Source organism: Topomyia yanbarensis, chromosome 2 (assembly GCF_030247195.1).
Source record: "Topomyia yanbarensis strain Yona2022 chromosome 2, ASM3024719v1, whole genome shotgun sequence".
In the NCBI taxonomy this organism is placed as follows: domain Eukaryota; kingdom Metazoa; phylum Arthropoda; class Insecta; order Diptera; family Culicidae; genus Topomyia; species Topomyia yanbarensis.
In genome coordinates, this window is record NC_080671.1 from 15,846,683 (window position 1) to 15,868,175 (window position 21,493).

At 39.1% G+C, this 21,493-nt stretch overlaps 1 protein-coding gene across 7 annotated transcripts in view; it reads left to right on the forward strand.

Annotated features, from left to right (window-relative positions):
• The window catches only part of LOC131678908 (uncharacterized), a 543,408-nt gene that overhangs the window by 412,822 nt on the left and 109,093 nt on the right, over positions 1–21,493 (forward strand). For 6 of the 7 annotated variants that reach the window (XM_058959338.1, XM_058959339.1, XM_058959340.1 and 3 more), the window contains one exon: positions 16,604–16,723. The exons of the other annotated variant lie outside the window; for it this stretch is intronic. In XM_058959338.1, coding sequence (XP_058815321.1) covers positions 16,604–16,723 — 120 coding nt within the window. The remainder of the gene's footprint in view (positions 1–16,603; positions 16,724–21,493) is intronic. 7 annotated transcript variants of the gene reach the window in all.

Below are 21,493 nucleotides of genomic sequence, written 5' to 3' on the forward strand. Positions count from 1 at the left end.
AAAATTCCTGCTAAATTTGGATTCTGGACCACTGTGCAATGCAACGTTAGATGTACAATTTTCGAGGATTTTATGAGGATTTCAGTCGTGAGCACGTTTCTGGAACCACAACATTTGAGACAAAAATTAGTGACAAGAAAGTGTTGGAACAATTTAATATTGAATTGGTGTCTGTCTAAATTTCTGAAGTTATAAACCGTTCAAATATAGTACAGTGGCTTGAAATCACACTTATAATTCTCATGACCCTTTCGATGAAACAATTTCAAAATGGTGGAATGCTGCATGCCCGCACTAAGCAACGTGATACGGTCTATTGATCAACCTATTTCTAAATGGTAAGCTGCCATTTTGTTTCTGCAAAGAATATGCATCGTTCGTTGAATTATATGCAACCGCCGGCTTACCAAACGCGGTGCCCATCGAACCACCATGGCCCACCGAAGCAACTTGAATTTCAAGACAAGAGACAGACGTACAACCCCTCCCACGTATTGCTTAGCTACCTTCTAAACCTGTAAATTTTATTCCACTGATTCAATGATTGGATAAGCTTCGCCTAATAGTCTTTGTTTCGACATAACGTCCCGTAAACCAACCAGCAAACGATCACGTATTGCTGTTTCTTTCAAATCATCATAAACTCACACCTTGAGTGCCAATAAAAAATACTCTACCATTCTGGGTCCGATTGTTGAACATAATACGCTGACAAACGTCAGAGGCACTCTTATACCAATTAATTTTAAGTTTTTACACCACCATATTCAAAGTACCTCTTTACGTGATAATACCAAAATAATGAAAACTGGTAGCAATACACCAAGAAACAAAAAAACATCAAAGAAAACGTAAGTTAAGAAAAAAATTCATCATTTTTGATCTTTTTTCCCCGTTTGATGCCAGCAAAAAAGCCTTAGATACCGTATTGGCACTTACGTCAAAACCCAAAAAAATAACTAATTGTTTAATTTGAACGAAAGGTTCGCTTCTTTTATACCTTTGTTAACTGGGAAAGGGACCATAAATCGACAGTCTCCATTAGCTCTGCCACCTATCAAAGTGCGATGGGTAATTAACCTAAATCAGACATTAGTCGATAATAAAAACCCCGACCTTTGTATCTAGCGGGAAAATTAAACAGATCAAATGTGTTGAGTTGCAGCGGCGTTTGTGTGCGATTCCTCTCTGTCGTCAATGCGATAATTATATGTTTTTCCTAGGACATCATGCCCCAGAGCATAAGCATAAGGGTTTGTGCATTGGTCCGAAGTCCCAAGGGTTGTAGGTTCAAATCCTACCTCTGGGGTGAATTTTTTCAGAATTGCTTTCATTTAACTCACCATTTTCTGTTTTCCCATTTGGACATCACCAAAAAAGTCATATCTCATCGTTCACAAAAAAGATTGAAATAAAAAATGAAATCGTAGCATAAAAATTCCGAAATCGCAGCACAGACGGTATAATGGTAATGGAATCATATTGGCTAAAAATTTAAATGTACACAGTCAGTACACGTGTTTGAGCATTTCCTCAATTCATGCTTACAATTATCATTACTGCAGATTCTTCACGTAGATTCGATTATGATAGTTCCACCTACCGTCTGATTCTCAACATCAACAGCAGCACCACTATCCAGCATCCAAACCGTTATCCTAAGCTGGCATAAAACGGCTATAATACTAGACTGCCTTCGACTCCACGTAGGTATAAGGGTAACAATCCCGAACAGAACCATTTTGGCGCTGTCCAAATTGAAATAATCATTAGAGGACCCTTGAAATGATTCGTAAAACTTAACTGTGTTTTATATGTAACCGGCTTCAGTTACGAGCGGCAATTGAAGCTGTTAGCCCAATGCCAACAATGGCACAAGCTAAGCTAAACAAAGTGCCATGAGTACCGCTGGAAGCGAAACAAGAGCTAATTTTTGGTTCGAGGATGCGGGTTGGCTAACGAGGGTGATATTCTGTACCAAGTGGGTTCCGGGAAAATTGCTGTTGTATTTCTTAATTCCATGAAAATCGCTTGCTGGTAATGGTAATGATTTTTCTGGAAAAGATTCCGTCGTTATCATGTAGTATAATCATCCTGTGCATGACGAGTACTGGTAATTCATTAAACAGTGGTATTTCAGAGGATTTCGACAGATTCTAGCGAAATGAACCCATTCCACGAAGCACTAAATCCATGCAATAAAACATTATTTACAACATCTGATATTGTTTCAATTCAACTCCGCCTACAAATTTGGTGAAGCAAATTTCACCCGAAATCGATACAAACACTAATGGTTAATTTGATTTCGTATTCATTTCAAAACCACGTAAATTATACCGACAATCTGTTGCAAAAGTTACTAACGGAGGGTTTGTTTTTGTACTCAAAAACAGACGCACTCATCTAAAGTCAATGAAGCAATGCACGATTCCTGTACTGCAATGGAAAAGCAAACACACATTGGTTTCCACCCACCCATTTTTGGCTTCACAGAACTCTCCAACCAAATAATTAAACATCCGGAAAACCGAAATCCGAGAAACAAAACCACAGCGAATAAATCTGATCGAAAACATTTAGATTGGCAACATAGGGTAACACAGGCTACACGTGCAGTTACCGTGCTACCCGTCTTGCTACCATTCTAAATGTTGTACCATTAAATTTAAATCAGGAAAAAATGTTTTTCAGAAACAATTCGATCCCTGTATCGAGGGACGAGCACTAAACCACTTGTTTTTAACATTTTCCTACTCCCCGTCGGTACGCTTTAGTCGATGTTCTCGACACAGTTCCTACCGAGTTGGTGTCGAATCGGATTTTTATCTGCATAATTAAATGCCTATTTTTCTCATTGCCACTTGACTCAAGTTTCCTCTCTACTGGCATCTTTGTCTGGGAACTGTGAACAGTGCCGAATCCAGGGGATAATTGATTCGTGTAAAACTATACGTTAGCGATAATATCTCTTGGACAATTTTAGTTCAAATCTTGATACTCGTCAAACATAGTAATATATTAGTTACTTAAGTGTAATTATTCAAAAATCCTAAACCACGAAGTTCGACACTGTCACACTTGCAACGTCCACCAATTCCAAATTCGGACGAAACCATGCCCGACTAACCCCCTCATCATTGGTGTCAAGTGCCTAGGCACTAGAAAAGATAAACTTATCGATGAGTTGGGTTTACACGAAACTTTCGAAGCACCCCACCAACATGAAAGGAAAAACTTTCGGCCCATCGATCCGTTTCGGAATCGATTCGATGTCCACTTCATTTGGGTTTCCCCAGTCGCCCAATCTAGGATCTCCAGTGTAGTTGACTTCTATATTGTACGGGGTGACTTCTTGCTGCTGTCCGTCCTTTCGCAGTTTGTCAGCATGTCGTCCCATGAAATGCTTCATTCGATTGGGCGCTTCGCAATTGGATATCTTTTTTTGTTCCACTCAGTTCCTCCGATGGGAAACTACCTACAATCCAATTGGCTTTCCCAGCAGTTTTTTTTTGTTCAACACGAAACACTAACACGTTGCGTATTCCCATCGGAAGTTTCTGGTTACGAAAAAAAGGGAGGAACACTGAGCAACGTTGAATGTTTTGTTGAAAATTTAATCAAATGTTCGGTTGAGCTCTGTGTGAATTTTACATGCCTTTTTCCCTTTCTGCATCGGTGCTTAACATGTTAAACTCGTTTCGACAAACGAACTGGAAGCCGGACGGCTACAAACTGAGCCGTTGCTGGTGGTCTCGTGTTTCTGATCGGCTACAATCCCGATAATTGATGTCGTCTATTATGTTGTTAGGGATTTTTCTCCTGTCCGATGAGCATTCTAATACATGATTGATGATATCGACACTGATGATAATGATGATGTTCATTGTTCGCATAAAATCAACCTGTTTCAGCTCTGCCAGAAAAAATCCTCTTTTTTCAGTAAACATGCAGGATCACAGGTCGTTGCAGCAGCGTAGTTCTAAGGTTTTTGTTGTTCTCCTACTTCCACTTTAATTTTGTCTTTCTTATATAGAAAGGCTGAATGATCAGAAATTTCCGAAATCAATTCAATTCGTGTTGTCTTAAAAAGTACAACACTGGCGTGCTTGTGGTTCACATAAATTTCGACTCAACAGATCTATTTCTAAGCGAACTCCAGAGCTAATTTGCAAAGCTCTTTAGTTTTATTTGTATTTCAGTTTGCGCTATCAATCGTTGTGTACTTGATATATTTGAAATACAATCTATATTGTGTTTCTGACAAAATGTTTATGCAATTTATGATGATGACGTGTTACTACTACCTATTAGACGGAAAAAAATTGTTCTCAAAATCATGAATAAAATATCATGAACTCTGGAACAACCACGTTTTTACGTTACGAAAACAAGACCATGAACAAAAATCATGGCTTCAATTTCCTTTCAGTAACTCCCGCGTAACGCTTTTATTAGTGAAAATATTTGTTTTTGTTTTGTGAACTTAAATCATGTTTTCCGCCATGTCATTACCAAATCGATTTTGTGTACGTGAACTAGTACACAACATTAAGAACATTATTCATAAAACCAAAGGTTGACTTATGATGTTATTCATCAATTTAGGAACATTAGTTCACAAAATCAAAACAGTCTGGATACTTTTTCGTGAACTATTTTACGAAACTTGGATTTTTTTTCATGAATCCATACAATCCTCGTGAACTAGTTCATGATTCTTCATATATAAGTCACGATCAAATATGTGTTCTCGAAAAATAGTTCACAAAATCATCAAATATTTATCATGTATTCGTGAACTGGTTCATGATCCCCTGTATACTAGTCACGATTTATCATTCGCGCTCGTGAAATATTTCTCGAAATCATGAGCTATTATTCGTGGATTCGTGATCTAGTTAATGATTCCTAGTACTTGACCTAGAATCTATCTATCATTCGACTGCTAAAAATTTTTAAAATTAGAAAAACTGCAAAATATGTATGATTTGACACAGAGCAGAATCGAAGACTACATATTAAGAAGACTGATATCTCTTTCCTTCCCCCGTACAGACGAGTAGCGACAGAGGTTACAGAGCCTCTATGGGAGAAAGGTAGGAAGCTTAATGTAAAAGTGTACATGTGTATGTGCATCACTACGGGAAGTACCACCTTCACCCGCAAATGGCGTCACTGTCTCCAGATTCTGGACAGAGTTGCCAGTCTTCTTGATATGCAGTCTTCGGCAGAATGGTTATTAAAAATAGGCGGTTTTTATAACATCATGTTCCAAAACTCCAACTTCCCGTATTTTTCTTGCGCCGGAAATATTCCCATTGAAATGCTAAGGTATAAACTGAAATTTTTCGAATGCTGTTTCAAAAGCTCATTTCATCTATTTTGTCCTCATATTTTCCCCTTAAGTACCAATGTCAAAAACTTCAAGCAAAGATGGCGTGGGTCTAAATGTCCAAATGATGTGAAATTTGGCATCTGAGCTTACCTTGACATTTATCACAATAAGAAATAGGGGCTTGAGATTTCAAAAATGAGTGTTTTTGCAATGCCCTTCCCTCTACGTTATTATTTTCATTTTTCAACAGTTCGTGTCCTCTTATGCAAAAAACGCGATTTTGTCCTACATTTTTTGCCATTTTTAGGTGACAAACTACCTTAATGTGAAAATGGAGACATGTCAAAAACATAGGGGTTGTATTTTATACCAAAAAGCATGTTCCAAGTTTGAAAACATCGGTCGGGTAGATTTTGCAGGATCGTGTTCAGAACTTCAAAAAATTGTTTTTTCGAAAAACGGGTTTATTTTTTTTCTTAAAAGGCGAGAATTTTTTTTTTACTTACACTGAATCATCGATCCCAGGTCCATAAGGTACGCTCACGGCAAACGTCTTTGATTCATTTTCTAGCAAATTCAGATTTACTTTCCAAATCTGCTGCTGCTCCACTAACGCTAGAGCTTAAAGCTCGAAACAAAACTGTTCGTAATAATAAATCAAAACCCCCTGCTGGGGATGTGATTGTTTCCGGTCCAATTCCTCTTTTCAACTCCTATATCAAACACTACGCTACTGAATATACCCTAAGAAATTTGATTGATATTCAATGCTTATGCTTGCAAACCTGCGATAATAATCAAAATCAATTAGTAATTTATCTTGGTCAGATGGTATTACTTTTGGGTTCACTAAAAAGAATCGCTATAGATTAGTTTCGCAACTTTTAGAAAGAAACTGATACTGCTCTAACATAACTCAATTTTCTCACCCTGCAAAATCTATAACTAACATCCGCCTTTCAGTAGACGCAAATCCAGTTATCCTTAGTGATAAAAAATTTATCACGTATGTTCGAAATATGAACCCTACGTATCAACAAACAGCCGAAACTATGTTAGCATGAGAATTTCACCCGTATCTGTGTAACGTACACACACACGTCGCACCACATCGATTCAAAGCCACCCTTCCCTCCCGCATTGCTTGCTCGTTCGTGTACATGTAAAGTTTCAAACCGCAGTGGTGATGAAGAGCGCACATTAAACTTTGCACACAGCGAGGGAACAAGTGCAAGTTTTACACAATTTAACCGAGTTGATACTACCACTGCTTAAAATCCATGGTAGTCGCTTTGGATTTTCGACACTGATTGCATTATCTCGTACAAAGTTAAACCGTGTAAAACTTTTACCCGTTCCTTTGCTGTGTGCAAAGTTTATCGCGCACTATTCATCACGCTGTGCGATTTGAAATGTCAATTGTATCGGCTTGACGATATATCCATGATGTTACTCGTTTGACATTCGAGCGACGAATGAATGAAGCGGAACGCGGCACCCCTAATTGTAAACTATTTGATTGCGTCACTTAGGTGCGAGAGGGTGCTAATGCCATTGCTGCCGAAAATCCATAGCGCCTACCGCTTATTGTTCCGTCCGGACAATAAGTCAACATGTTGCTCGTTTGGCATGTGAGCGACGACTGATATAAAACGAACACAGGGGGCCTATGTAAATAACCTTTCCGTAGTTGGTTTAGTGGAATTTGCCCTGGGTACGTGATTAGTGTTCGTTGAGAATATTCAACACCTTGAGGTGATGTGCATGTGAAAGTCAAATAATAGGGAATAGGTTTGGTCGGACACATTCTCACCACACGTATACCGTTGCGGAGTCCTGGGAAGAAGTTCCTCCAAGTATCTTCCGTAACACTATTCACCTCTCCGTATTTTGACATGGTTTTTTGATAACGGAGGAATGAGTACGTGGTGCCAGGTCATGTATCTTTATTTAAATACTGTCAACATCTATATACGTTGGGATACTGTATAAAATGTCATTCGACGACGTGTTTTTGTTGTTCTGGGAATCGAATGATTCTGCTTGAATAATGTTTTCGAACATAATCAGTACCGCATGACGTAAATGATAGAATTGCACCGCATTAACTTCTGCTACATTGAGCTTCATGTTCACTTTCAACATTTGCTCCACTTCACGAATTGATGGTCTTACCGGACATTTCGAGAAGTCTACAGCAACACAGTTTGCCCGCAACGGGATATACTCTTGCTTTGTATTGTCACTCATTGTTTGTTCATGTTTCACACACTAGGTAGAAGGAATCAATTTTTGCTTTTGCAAATAGCAGCGGAACGATTTCTAGCGTCTGAACTGAGCGAGATGAGAAACCGAACTGAATACCTCAAGCTTAATTTTTATTGAAATGCTATTATGTACCTCTCGCTAATTCCAGATTTTCCAAAAATTTGGAACTACTGTATTAAGGGTTGGGTGAGAGATGGCATCCACGTTTTAGGTGCTATGTTCTTCCCTGTCCCTGGTATTCTTACAACCGGGAAGGGATCGACTAAAGAGAGTTTTCTGTCCGAATTGAAGCTTGGGGGCGTGGTATTACGCGTGATAGTCGGAGTTATTTGAATCTGCGCTCTTATTGTGATTTTCGTTGCCCTATTTTCTTCCGAAAAAACGGCAGTACAGGTCGGACTCGATTATCCGGGGATTCGATTATACGGGGAAAATGATTCGATTATCCGGGTGTTTTGAAAAAAAAATCAAATTTCAACTATAATGTCTTATTAGAGTGCTAATTCGATCATTGCAGTCAATAGAACATTTTTTGCCTTTCTCATATAAAGAAAGGCTATGCAATCACTGTAAAAATCGACTTTTTAACCGAGGCCCGGAGGGCCGAGTGTCATACACCATTCGATTCAGTTCGTCGAGATCGGCAAATGTCTGTGTGTGTATGTATGTGTGTGTGTGTATGTGTGTATGTGTGTGTGTGTCATTTAAACTCACACAATTTTCTCAGAGATGGCTGAACCGATTTTCGCAAACTTAGTTTCATCGGAAAGGTATAACGCTCCCATAAGCTGCTATTGAATTTTTAGTTGATCCGACTTCCGGTTCCGGAGTTACGGGTTGAAGAGTGCGGTCACACAGCAAATTCCCATATAAACTGGTACCACCATGATGTTCAAATGATGTAAAACATATTAAAATTGATGTAACATTACTCTAGTTTGCGGGTCTGGATCACTAATGATCAATCAAAGCAGCTTTGACCAAATTGGCCACCTATGACAGGTCATGACGCCCCCGGGGAACCCGCCAAGTTCCTAAGCTAATATCACACCCATTCCCCAACGAATTCTCTACCGATTTTTACAAACTTGATTTCAAATGAAAGATACAGTAATGCCATTGACTGCTGCTGAATTTCATTCGGTTCTGACTCTTGCTTCCGGAGTTACAGGGGTGTTAGTAAGGATACACTGGAATTTCCCATATAAATCGGTACAATCGTAATACCTCAGAGGCTAAAAACTATTGAAATGGTCACCAAATAACTTCTAATCGCAGATCTAGATCACTGATTGCCAATCAAACATTCTTTGAATATATTGCCTACTATCGACGATTCCGGAAGTCCGGAATTCCGGGCATATTCCACAATTAAAGTCAAATCGGTTCTTCGGTGATGACTGAACCGATTTTCTCAAACCAAGTCTCAAATGGAAGACAAAATATGCAGTTGAGTATTGCGTCGCCGCCCCCCTCCCCCCCCCCCCCCCTCCGTCATGCCCTTACACCTCCATCCTTCATCACTCCCCTCCCCTTGGACCACCCTCACGCCCGCATTTCCTGCATCCATCCCGTATACCGAAATAAGATGAAGGATTTCTGACGCATCCTCCACTCCCACTCTACTAACCCCCCATTCCCTCCACTTTCAAACCCATTCCACCATCATTTCAAAATATAATCACATGAAAATACTATTGAACTCATGCTGATTAAGCTAAATATTATTCTTTTGCCTTTCTCATATAGAAAGGTTATGCAATTGCTCCAAAAACCGACTTTCTAACCGAGGCCCGGAGGGCCGAATTTCATATAACATTCGACTCAGTTCGCCGAGATCGCAAAATATCTGTGTGTATGTATGTGTGTATGTATGTGTGTATGTATGTATGTATGTATGTATGTATGTATGTATGTATGTATGTATGTATGTATGTATGTATGTATGTATGTATGTATGTGTGTATGTGCGGATTTGTTAACAAAATGTCCACATCGGTTTCTCGGAGATGACTGAACCGATTTTTACAAACTAAGATTCAAATGAAAGGTATAATATTCCCATAGGTTGCTATTGAATTTCATTTTCAACCGACATCTTGTTCCGGATTACGAGTTGAAGAGTATGGTTACAAAACAAAATTTGTTGATTTGTCCACATCGGTTTCTCGGAATTTTCTGAACCGATTTTGACAAACTTGATTTTAAATGAAAGGTCCATCAGCTGCTGTTGAATTTTGTGTGGATACGAGTTCTGGTTCCTGAATTAGAGGGTGATACGTACGATCACGCAGCAAATCCCGATTCTAACGAATTCTGCGATGAATGTAAAAAGGTGTAGATCTAGGTCACCAACAGTCATTCAAAGTCTCTTTGGCCACACTGGCCACCATCGACGGATCCGGAAGCATCCAAATTCAGAATAACGGTTATATTGGTTTCTCAAAAATGGCTAGACCGATTTGATCAACTTAGTCTCAAATGAAAGGTGTTGCGTCCCCGGAAACCGATATTAAATTCCATCTCCATCCGACTTCCGGTTCCGGAGTTACGGGTTGTGGAGTGCGATCACATAGAAAACTCCGATTCAAACCGATACCGCGATGAATGCAAAAAAGTGCTCTTATATATACTTACCAAGTGTAATAAGAATGAAAAACATTACCATAATGTTATATTGTACGAACCAGCTACTAAATCATAGTTTGGAGAAATGAGAAAGGCACAATTGCACCTCTAGGTGGATTAAAACAGGTTTTTATCTCAAAAATAGCTTTTATATGGGTTATTCCGCGCAAAGTGACTTAAAAAAACAAAACTTGGAATCGAACTTCATAGATTGGAACCAGTTTTGAAGAAATTGTTCATTTAGAGCCAATATATAATAACCTAAATTGTTGTGTCGTTTAAAAGAGCCCGTCAGTCCATGGGAACACTCTTAACCGTTATGTGTCCGACGCGGTACCCGGATACCTTTTAAGGTTACAAATAATGAAACTCCGATGTTTTATGGGTAGCTGGAAATTGAAACTTTGTGTCATCTTAGAACTTCACTAAGTCAAGCTTTTGGGATAATAATGTTTTTGATGTAGTAAGAAGGGAGTGAGGAGGGGCTCCTGAATTTTTTACTACGTCGCAGGCCGACGTGGATACCCGGGTACCCCCAAAACTGAAATGCCAATAACTAAGGTAATTTTCAACCGATTTTGATGCTTTTGGGTGTTTTGGATTCAAGAACTCATCCACTTTTAGACTTCGTAAAAATGAATCGGGTTATTTCAACCGGTTCCCGGGAATCCGGATTTCCGGAAGCATGTTCCAGTGCTTGGATACTATTTGTGAATTTCAATGGAATACTAGCAATATGGGTATCAAAATTCTTGGCATAGCATCAATAGGCTGTATTTCGTGGTATTGGAACCATTTGGTGATTTCACCCCGGAACGGACATTCCGGAGTAGGTTCCCGTAGGGCCGTGAATAGCCATTCCATTCCAATTCCATTTTTCAAACTACCATAGGGTCCCGTAACAATAAATAACAGGCGTCCGAGACAATTTGAAGAGTTTTGATACTCATTTTGCTAGGGCATTATTCAAATTTACAAATCATACCCTAGTACTGGAACATTACTCCGGAAAATCCGGATTACCAAGAACCAGATCCATTCATCCGGTTCAATGTTACAGAATCCAAAAGTGGACGAGTTCCTGAATCCAAAACATCTAAAAGTAGCCAAATCGGTTAAAGGAAGCCATAGTTATTAGCATTTTAATTTGTGGGCACCCTCGTTGGCCTGTTATAGGTGTTTTTTTGTTGAACACATAACGGTTAAGTTTAACAAATTGTTTAAAAAAATGTTTTTCTTCGGATTATATATCTGGTACTGTTTGCACTAGAATCAATCAGCGAGATATTTTTTTAAAGATTTGTTTAGGGATTCCAAAAAAAATGAAAAGTTTTTCATGCCAATATTGCCAAATATGCAACTTTTTAATTTTACACTAAAAGTACATTTTTCTCGTAATAGATCGGTTACTGTAAGCCACATACAACGTCATTATACCTACATTGCTCGGTCGGTTTCTGGCTATCTCTTGGGATAATAATGACATGCTTCTCAGGATTCTGTTTGGATACTTTTCTGATCGAAGTTTTCTTAGCATCCCAATGAAATCTATTTCAGAACTTCGATTCAATATTTATCCGTATTTCTACGGTTTTTTCTCTGAATTTTTATGCAGGATTCTGGAAAAAAGCTTCTTAAATGTCTAGTGGAATCTTTCTCAAGATAGAATTCCGCTGAAGATTATGCTTTATTCCAGATACTGATAGAATCATGGTCCTATTATCATTGGAATCCGGTGTAATGTTCTGATGAATATCCTGCTTTGAGTTCCAGTGGACTTTGACACAAACAATATTGCTCTTCTCCCATTATCCCTTTCAATAATTGATTCCTGCTCAGAATTCCAATAGCATCTTTAACCCGTTCGTGCCCTTCTGGTTGATGAAAAACCATGTTTCTATATGACCATGTAAGGCCATGTAAGGCTAATAACTGCGACTAAGATCTTTCAATTGAGCACTAAAAGTTATAAATATTAGCATTAGAACAGAAGTTATTATAATTAATCTGATTGGGTTCCGCTGAAGCAGTGCTGCCAGGGATAGTTTCTTTTGATGGCTAAAATGAAATTTTGGAATATTTTCTTAGCCTGGGAATATTATTGAAAACTTCTAAATTTTTCTAATTTAGATTGCCCTCAATTACCTTTTTCATGCAATTGGACTAGATCGGAAGGTAAATATTGAGCAGCTACAAAAGAAGCACCTATCTTTCTTAAACCAGGTTTTTCGTGTTTCTTGACTCCAACAGTTTTAAGGAAAAATAGTTTTGGGTCCCTATATGCGGTAGAAAAAAGTTGGTCAAGAAATGGTTAACGAGATTCTAAAAAGAGACCCGGCCGTCCCTGGAGGTGATTTCAATTCTTGGGTATCTCAAGCAAAGATGGATGATAGGCTATGTAAAGAGGGCGCCAGATGTACTTCTCGCTAAGGCGCCCGGGAACCTGGTAGTCCTTCGCTAGTGACAAGTATGAGTGGGACAATTTGCGAAGACTACACGCCTTGTTATTACCTGACAATCCAGTATTGGTCAACTAAATGACAAGGACAAGGACAAGGATCTCTTTGTGGGTGCGCAACACGCACTCTTCTAATTAGAATGACTAGACATGTTAGCTGTGATATGTGACACTCCATGTAAATTAAACTGGAGCCAAGAAACAGACGACCCCCAGTTTACCTACTAACTTTATTTTTTTTGGTATTCGAGTAATCGAATCAGTTACCTCGGAAAATTTAAGCCCTGGGTAATCGAGTTTGACTTGTATTGCAAAAGACACACCTTATTAAAAAGTTTATCTTAGAATTCTTGTACAAATAGCTATAAACAACTGATACATATCGTTAACTCGTTACCAATATGAATAATAAATGAAAACCAACTGAAAATACAAATCACATCCTGATAGTCTGAAAAATCGACTAGGGCCAAAATAGGTACATTTACATTTACCATAATAGGAAAATTTGTCCTGGTCATTTTATTTCCAATTTCTCCACGAATGAAGCCTAAATTCATGAAATATCAGGAATCAGGAATCAGTAGCGTCTGGCTCAAATGGCACGTTCCCCATGTTGATCGGAGATTTGTGCCTTGCCAAGAATCGTCTTTTCATCATTTTCCTGATGGGAAGGATTGGGGAAGTGGTAAGGTTAGGGGTAAGGAAAACAACGACACAGAACAATTAAAACAGAGCATTCTGCACCCCCGGAGTGATGCTGAACGATCTGCAGGTGCTACAACAGCAGGAATAAAACTTCCAACCCCCGGAGGGATTTAGAACCTCTACTCAAACAGTGAGCGGATATATCAACACCCCCGGAATATTGAGATAACAGAACGACAACACCCCCGAAGAGATATTGTCATTCAAATACGGCTAAAAAACTATAGTTCTTTACCACACTGGGTTAGGAACAAAAGCATATCCTTAAATTTCAGCTCTCTGTACATAGGTTCATCTATGTATGGAGAACCAAAAATCCGGATGCGCAATTGCATTAATACAGGGCAATTGCATATCAAATGATATGATGTTCCGTAATTGGATTCACAAAGATCACATGAATAATACTCAGCGCGCTGAATAGTAGCCATATGATAATTGAGTTTGCAATGTCCAGTCAGTGCCCTGACCAGAATACTGCAGTTGTGCTTGGAAAAATGCAACAAATTTCTTGACATTTTCGGATTCACATCCGGCAGAAAAGCCTTTGTTTGAACGCAAGTTTGCAAGCTATGCCAATGGTTGGCATGTTCGAATGCAGCCCAAGAGCGAATCTTGTGCTTTATCCAACTTATTGACAGTGGTAGAACTGGTTCTGGACCAACGAAATCAGTCACAGCGCCAGCTCTAGCCAATTCGTCCGCCCATTCATTTCCAGTAATACCGGAATGACCGGGTACCGGGTAAGTTGTCGCTCCATCCAGCCAGACAGCCATTCCTCACGAAGAGGAATTCTCACATTGAAAGTTTTAGAAGGAAAACTACATGTGAGTGTAAGGTCACTGGGAGCAAGTGTATACTCATCCCAAGTAACCATTTGGGGCCACAGTCTTGTGTGGCTAGTTACACGATCTATTTGGTTACTGTTCCAGAGCCCAGTAACCTTAAGACGGTATGCACAAGAAAGTGCTTCTTGTTTCAGAAACACATGTAGTGGTGTTATGTTCAAGAGTGCCTCGAGAGCAGCAGTAGGTGTTGTCGAGAACGCACCAGTCATCGCCATCAAGACCATCCTCTGAAGATGGTTTCACTTTGATTGGATTGTCATGACTTCTCCCTTCTGCCACCAAACAAGGCACCCGTATGCCAGTATTGGTCTAACAATTGTTGTGTAGATCCACTGAATGTACTTGGGTTTGAGTCCCCAAGATTTGCCGAAAGCCCGTCTACATTGGCCAAAGGCCATGCAAGCTTTCTTGATCCTGAAATCGATGTGAGCTGTCCAAATAAGTTTTGAGTCGAGAATTACCCCAACGTACTTAACTTGATCTTCGACAATAATTTCAGAGTCAAAAAACTGCAATGGACGAGCTCCGGTTGTAATCCTTCGTTGCGTGAATAGCACCATTGAGGTTTTATTTGGATTAACTGATAGTCCAACATGAAGACACCACCGCTCAACAACACATAAGGCTTGTTGCATCAAATCAAAAAGTGTGTGATCATTATATGATAATCATCGGCGAAACCATACGTCGGAAACCCAAGCTCATTTAGTTTTCTCAACAAGCTATCGGCGACAAGGTTCCATAGAAGTGGTGACAGCACACCACCTTGAGGACATCCGCAGACACTCAGTTTCCTCATCTCTACTTGTCTTAACGATGAGCACAGATGTCGGTTGCTAAGCATTGCGTGTATCCAGTTCGTGATATATGAAGGTACTCCATGATCTCGTGCTGCTTCCAAAATGGATTCGAAAGATACGTTGTCAAAAGCACCTTCAATATCGAGAAAAACTCCTACATTTACCACAATAGGAAAATTTGTCCTGGTCATTTTATTTCCAATTTCTCCACGAATGAAGCTTAAATTCATGAAATAACGCAAAAAAAAGTTTGATTCGATTATCCGGGTGATTCGATTATCCGGGGTGAGCTTTTTTTCAAATCCCCGGATAATCGAGTCCGACCTGTATACTTGAAATATTTCCGATTTATTCTGAAGACGGCTTTTTGGCGTGAACTTTGTTTAGTATAAAATCTGTCAGTTCAAAAAGAAATTACTGGATATGCCGGTCAATCCGAAAGACTCTGGAAATGGTTAACAACTCTCATCAAACCTGGCGATGGAAAAAATCCAAAGATGATGGTTAGAATGAGATGTACTCTGACGAAGTTACGTTAAACTTTTACCAAGACCGTTGAAAAGATCCACAAAGCAATCACCTGTAAGAAAACTAGTTAAAAGAAAATCAGTTTTGTGTTTCCAAAAGGACACGAAATATAAAAAAGAATTACTTGAAAAACTTATTACGAAGAGACGTATTAACATCCCCAAAAATCGCATTCGATATATTAAAAGCTACAGAGGTTATCAATTTTGAGAGAGTGAATCTTATATGTCTCTTGTAGGTGAAATAATCATTAAACCTTTTATATCAAAAGAAGCTGATTTATAAAACACAGATGCTTTTTCGAACAACCAAAGTCAATGGGTTACAGTAACTGATAGAGATCTCCGTGATACTTTAAGCAGTGTAAATTGGACTGGGCACGATTAGAATCACTAAGGCCTTTCTGAGACAAAACCACGAATAATCAAGTAGTTTACTTTAAATTGTAACAAATTTAAACAAAATAGGGTTAAAGCATATTTCATAATCAAAATGTTATTTTTCACCATTCCAACACACATAAACTTCTTTCATTCTATACTAAAGTATTCGATGTTATTACACTTATCATCCTACTCGTAAAACTAGTATTAACCCCCTCTTCAAAATCTTCGTCTTCTACAATCTTTACCGTTCTACAGTCTATATCCCATTCAATGTACGCATTTTTCTGCATGGCGTTACATCGAAATTGTTCATGATGTTTGCCCCTTTCTGCACCACAACCCGCACGTCCCCCATTGTTATCTTCATCGTCCCTGTTGATGATGATGATACCTAGTTAGTGAAAGTGTGACGATAAGAACCAATAAAATTCCATCGCATACCGAAATGGCTCTCATTTCTTTCCTCTCTTTTCATACTCCCAAATATGTGCTCTACTATCGTTACGGCTCCGGTCATCTGCCGATCTGATGCGATCCTGTCTTTCCAACGGCCCGACGTTACCGTCTACCAAAAAAAAACTACAATTCCATAACACTTGTACTATCGGTTCACTGCCATCGGCCGGTGGTGCTCCCGCCAGACTGTACCGATGTCCAGCACACACAGACCTGCCTCCAGTTCCATCGCCACCACCTCCGCCACCACCAGCAGCAATAGCCAACATTGGCCTTATCGATGGCGTAGCAGGCGGACCACCAAGGTTTGTTCCTATTATGCCTCGTTGTTCGAACAGACCGCGAACGGCCCGGGACACTGTCGGCATCTAGATCGGGGAAAGCGCGGGTTTTTTTCTCCCACAGTATAACAGCGATAACATTTTCATTGTGATGTACTAAGTGTCCCTTGGATGCTGGCCTATAGTGAAAAGTGAACGGAACCATGCGATCAAGTGCGCTGTAACTGCACCCCAGCCTCGCGTGGTAACTGACCTTGGCACTTTCCGGGTTGAAATGCCTTTGCACTGACAAAACGGTGCTTTTCACGTAGGGTGATGTGCCTATTATGGCAGTAGAGCCTATTGTGACCCTATTTCGTACCCCTTGGTTTCGAACCAAGCATATGAGATAATGACAATATCGATTTGGCTAAAACAGGTGTGCAAAAATAAGCTCAAGTTATATTCTTTATTTGTTGTGCACATACGTATTCAGAACTATCCACTAAATTCAACTTTTAATTAAAACAAAATCACCTTATTGAAATATCTGCTGATCCGCCTCACTCGCGTAGTGAACCGAAACAGGACGCAACGGCGCTTAGCAAAATAAACACTTTCGAGCCAGCATTTACCGCCTCATATCTCGTTATTCCGGCACAAATATATTAAATATTGCACTGATACATACCTTTATTTTAGCTGGGGAACCTTTTTACGATTATTTCACTTTAAAAACACTCGTCAAACACTAGGATATGCCTAGTGCTATAATAGGAACATATTAAATACTGGCGTTCATAATTTTGCCATGTTTTGCCGATACACTACCACAATCAAAACAAACTTTTTTGCATCCATCGTACAGAAAAGAATCACCAGTGCGGCCAACCCAAAACATGAACTTGAAAATATATTGTAATGCAATTTCATGTATAAGTAATCAATTATTTCAAGCTATTCAACTAATTGTTGATTGCAGATATTTTATTTTCATCTGCACATACAATTTGGATAGGGAGGAAGTAATGTGTGATGTGAAACTTTATATTCCAGTTGTTAACATTCGCATGGTTATTTCCTGCATGCGCAGTTCTGGGCGCTCTTCTACTAACAGCTGATGAGTTTCTTTCGTATGCGTGATGTTTACGTTTGTTTTGATCGGCTGAAAAAAGCAGAATGATTCGTTTTACAAATCACGCGTTGGCGTCCATGATCTGGATACCTAGTTAGAATTGACGCAAATGAAATATGAGGCATTGCGTTTCAACTAGACTATTTTTTCGATGAGGTGGAAATCGGCACACCCATGAGGCGATAATTGGAACGTTCAAGTGGGAATAGATGCACAGAATAGAACATTTATTTTCATTTGTGCTGAAAATTGAGACAATTCTGCCAAATAAGCATTATACAGATGTTTAAGAAACAGTACACTGATACTTTATTCTGAAAAAGGTTATAGGTAATATGGCTTCTTTTTAAGTTGTTCAAAAAATAGTACGACCCTCTCCATAATGGTGCCAAAATAGGCTCATCACCCTATATAACGGGAACAGTTTCGATGCAAACATATTTCTGAAATCACGTCGACAGAAAGTTTCGTTGGGGGTGGGACGACTAGAACATTTCCAACACAAGAGTCTCTGGCATGAAGTAACATTTTATCGTCGATTCAATTTATTCTAGTTGTTGGGGGAGATGTTTCTGTGTGCTTAAAATTTTGTTGGGTGACAGTTGTCCAGTAGAAGGCAATTATAAAATATTGAGAGCGAAATAGAAAAGTCATTCTCATAAACATTGAGTAAATTTTCCAGATATGTTCAAACAAAAAGTGGATTCGGAAAAGTGTCCAACCTCATTTTCAGTCAAAAAGATGAAAGACTGTAATATTTACAACGTATACAGAGTGTTGTGTGTAGAAACAATTCCAATAATTAGTAAACTCACTAGGGTGGAAGTACAATTAATTGAACTGAACTGAAGCACATCACACAACATCAATACTCCATCCGGTCTAAAAGCGAACCACTACATTCAATCACGCATGACCGAAGAAATATTCTGTCCTTCTTCGGTCGAATTCCACCGCAATCATGAACAAATACTTCGTTTCTATTCTAACGAAGATAGACATATCGACAGATAAACAACCAGCAACATCCGCAGGTAGCAAGGAAAGTGTGCACCAATCAGTTACACCGGATCTTCCATTGGTCACAAAACGCAAATGTTGATATTTCTGGAAATCGTGGGATTGTTTGCTACCACCTTACACATCGCTGATGTCGGTCATACGATGGCTACACGGTAAAAAATAATCACATTGATGTAAAGAAAAATGAGGGCTGATTTCAAACTATTTCCCAAACCTTTGGAAATGTTATTTTGAAGCTATTGTGCTGGAAAATGACTATTTTTGTCGATTTGAACTTTAATTTTGACATCTTAGCTTATCGTAGTTGACAGGCCTTGCATTACATTCCGATTCTGATGCAATATTTCATTGACTTTAATGATATATTGTAGATAATCATGTAGATTGGAAACTGTTGAAACTCTTACCAGCATTTTATTAGAAACATTAAATTTCAAAATTTTGGTGTTGCAGTTTCCAACAAACTTAAAGTGATTGTTGAGAACGTTTTCAAGTTGGGAATACTATAGTAACTCCACTTTCCGTACTTTACTTTAGTCTTATCTTGAAGCGCATAAAACTTTAAAATGTTTTGGTCGGGTTGATACTTCTCCGAAGTACCCCAAAAACTCCCGGAAAAGAGTACACATTTCGATCGGTTCTAAAACTTCATGACATTGCAGAACTAGTGTACTAAAGGATATCTTAATAATTTTTGGTCGAACACAGTCGTGGTATTCCTAGAATGTGGTTCCTTCGGATAAGATCACACTTTTTCACTGGTTCTAAAATTCGTCTTGTGGCAAACTTCATGTTTTTGTTTTGTTTGTTTTATTTAGGAGCAGAACAACCTATTATGAAGTATGATTTTTATAAAAATAAATGCGGACTTTTTTTCGGAATATCTTTCAAAAGCGATGCAGAAAATATAAATTGTCCAGCCTATTTCGGGCAAAGCCATCAATATCGCTATCAAAAATACAAATACAGTTTTTAAAATTTAAAAGTGTTAGTTTTCTTTACGGATGAATACCGAACTTTGATCGTTTTGCGCGCCTCCTTAGTTATGTCCGACTAAGTGAAGTTTTGCATAAGGACTTTTTTGAGTTGCAAAAACAGTTGAGGTATGTCCCGTTTTAAAATTAAGGATGACCATGGATCCTACTATATATGAATACCAGTATACTGAACTGACAACTTTTTAGGAGCTTCGACCTGGTTGGTGGATTGTTGATAACGGTACATATCATTAAATTTGAATTACCAGTCTAAGTTCCGTCACGACATTCCGTTTATGTCACTTATTTGCACACACAAAAGAGAGATGCTTTTATGATCCATGGCTGATAGAAGTTTTTACACATACTTCAAAAGAAATCGGTACCGTTTAGTTATACATCAAGTGACCACATTTTTACTTTGTTATCCTCTAACTTTTCTTTCATTTTATTATATTTTCTATAAATTCTGTCTCTTCGCTCGTATTATTTAAATTATAACTTATCACACCGCATAAAAATATACTGTTTTGAAAAAACCCAGTTGATGGTAAAATGGATGTCGAACAAGATTCGTCATCAAAGACACGGACTTCCCGTTTAAAAGCATACACATTGAACTCGTTTGGAGCAAGTAAATTACGTTACTGATGGCGAGCCTTTTATGAAGGACTACGGCGTCTATATGCCTGCTCATAAAGTTGAGATCGACGGAGTAGTCACCAATTCGAGTTTGTCGTGCGTGGATCTGATGAAGCACTGAATGGAACAAAATGGTGAGTGGGGTCGGCGAAGCGTAGTTGGTAAATCGATTGACTTGTACGCAGCGCACCTGGGTTCTAGCCCCGACCCCGCACATAGGGTTATAAATTTTTCATAATAGGTTTTTCTAACCGGCAGAGGCGAATGAACTTAAGGTTAAAACCTCTATAATCTAAAAAAAATTGGTGAATCCCTGCACAAATAAATGCTGTTTCGGATAACCTTTGGCGAATTTGCGTTGCGTTTAATTACGTCGCCTTCAACAATGATCGTCTGCCTGTTCGTCTGTTTATATCGCGCGTCATGTATTGCAACTTTTCACTAAATACAAGCAAATGGGCACCTAAGGAATTTGATGCGTTCTCTTAAACGACGCTCTAAGAGTTCTTTTGCAGAAATACTAAAAAAATTAACCACGACAAATTATAATACTTTTCCAGCTCGGAGATAGTGTGGCTTTGATTCCCTGGAAAGGCTTAAATTTTTCTCAGGAGGCCTACTTTACTGCCCATGACCACATTTTTGCGCCAACGAGGATCAAAATTTCAGCATCCCTCTAAGGTTGGCGCCACTCTAATGTTGGCGCCTTTGGCGAGGGTCAACCTCGTCTACCGCACGCTACGGGCCTACCTACAGCTATTATCTTCAGTTCAAAACCACTAAAACAAAACCTGTCTAGCTTGGCAAATGCTATCTGATGCGAATTACCATCCCAAATTACTGCCTCCCATCAATCCTATTTCATCTGTTTTTCGTAATAGAGCTGAATGAAATAGTTATCGCTGCCTCACCCTATTTTGTCGTTTATGTTGGACCCCGAAACTGCGTCAGGTTCTAGCCGTTACCGCTGTTAGTTCCAGTATTCGTGCTGTACAAGACAAATCCTCCAAACATGCCGCAAGCACGCCAAACCGAATT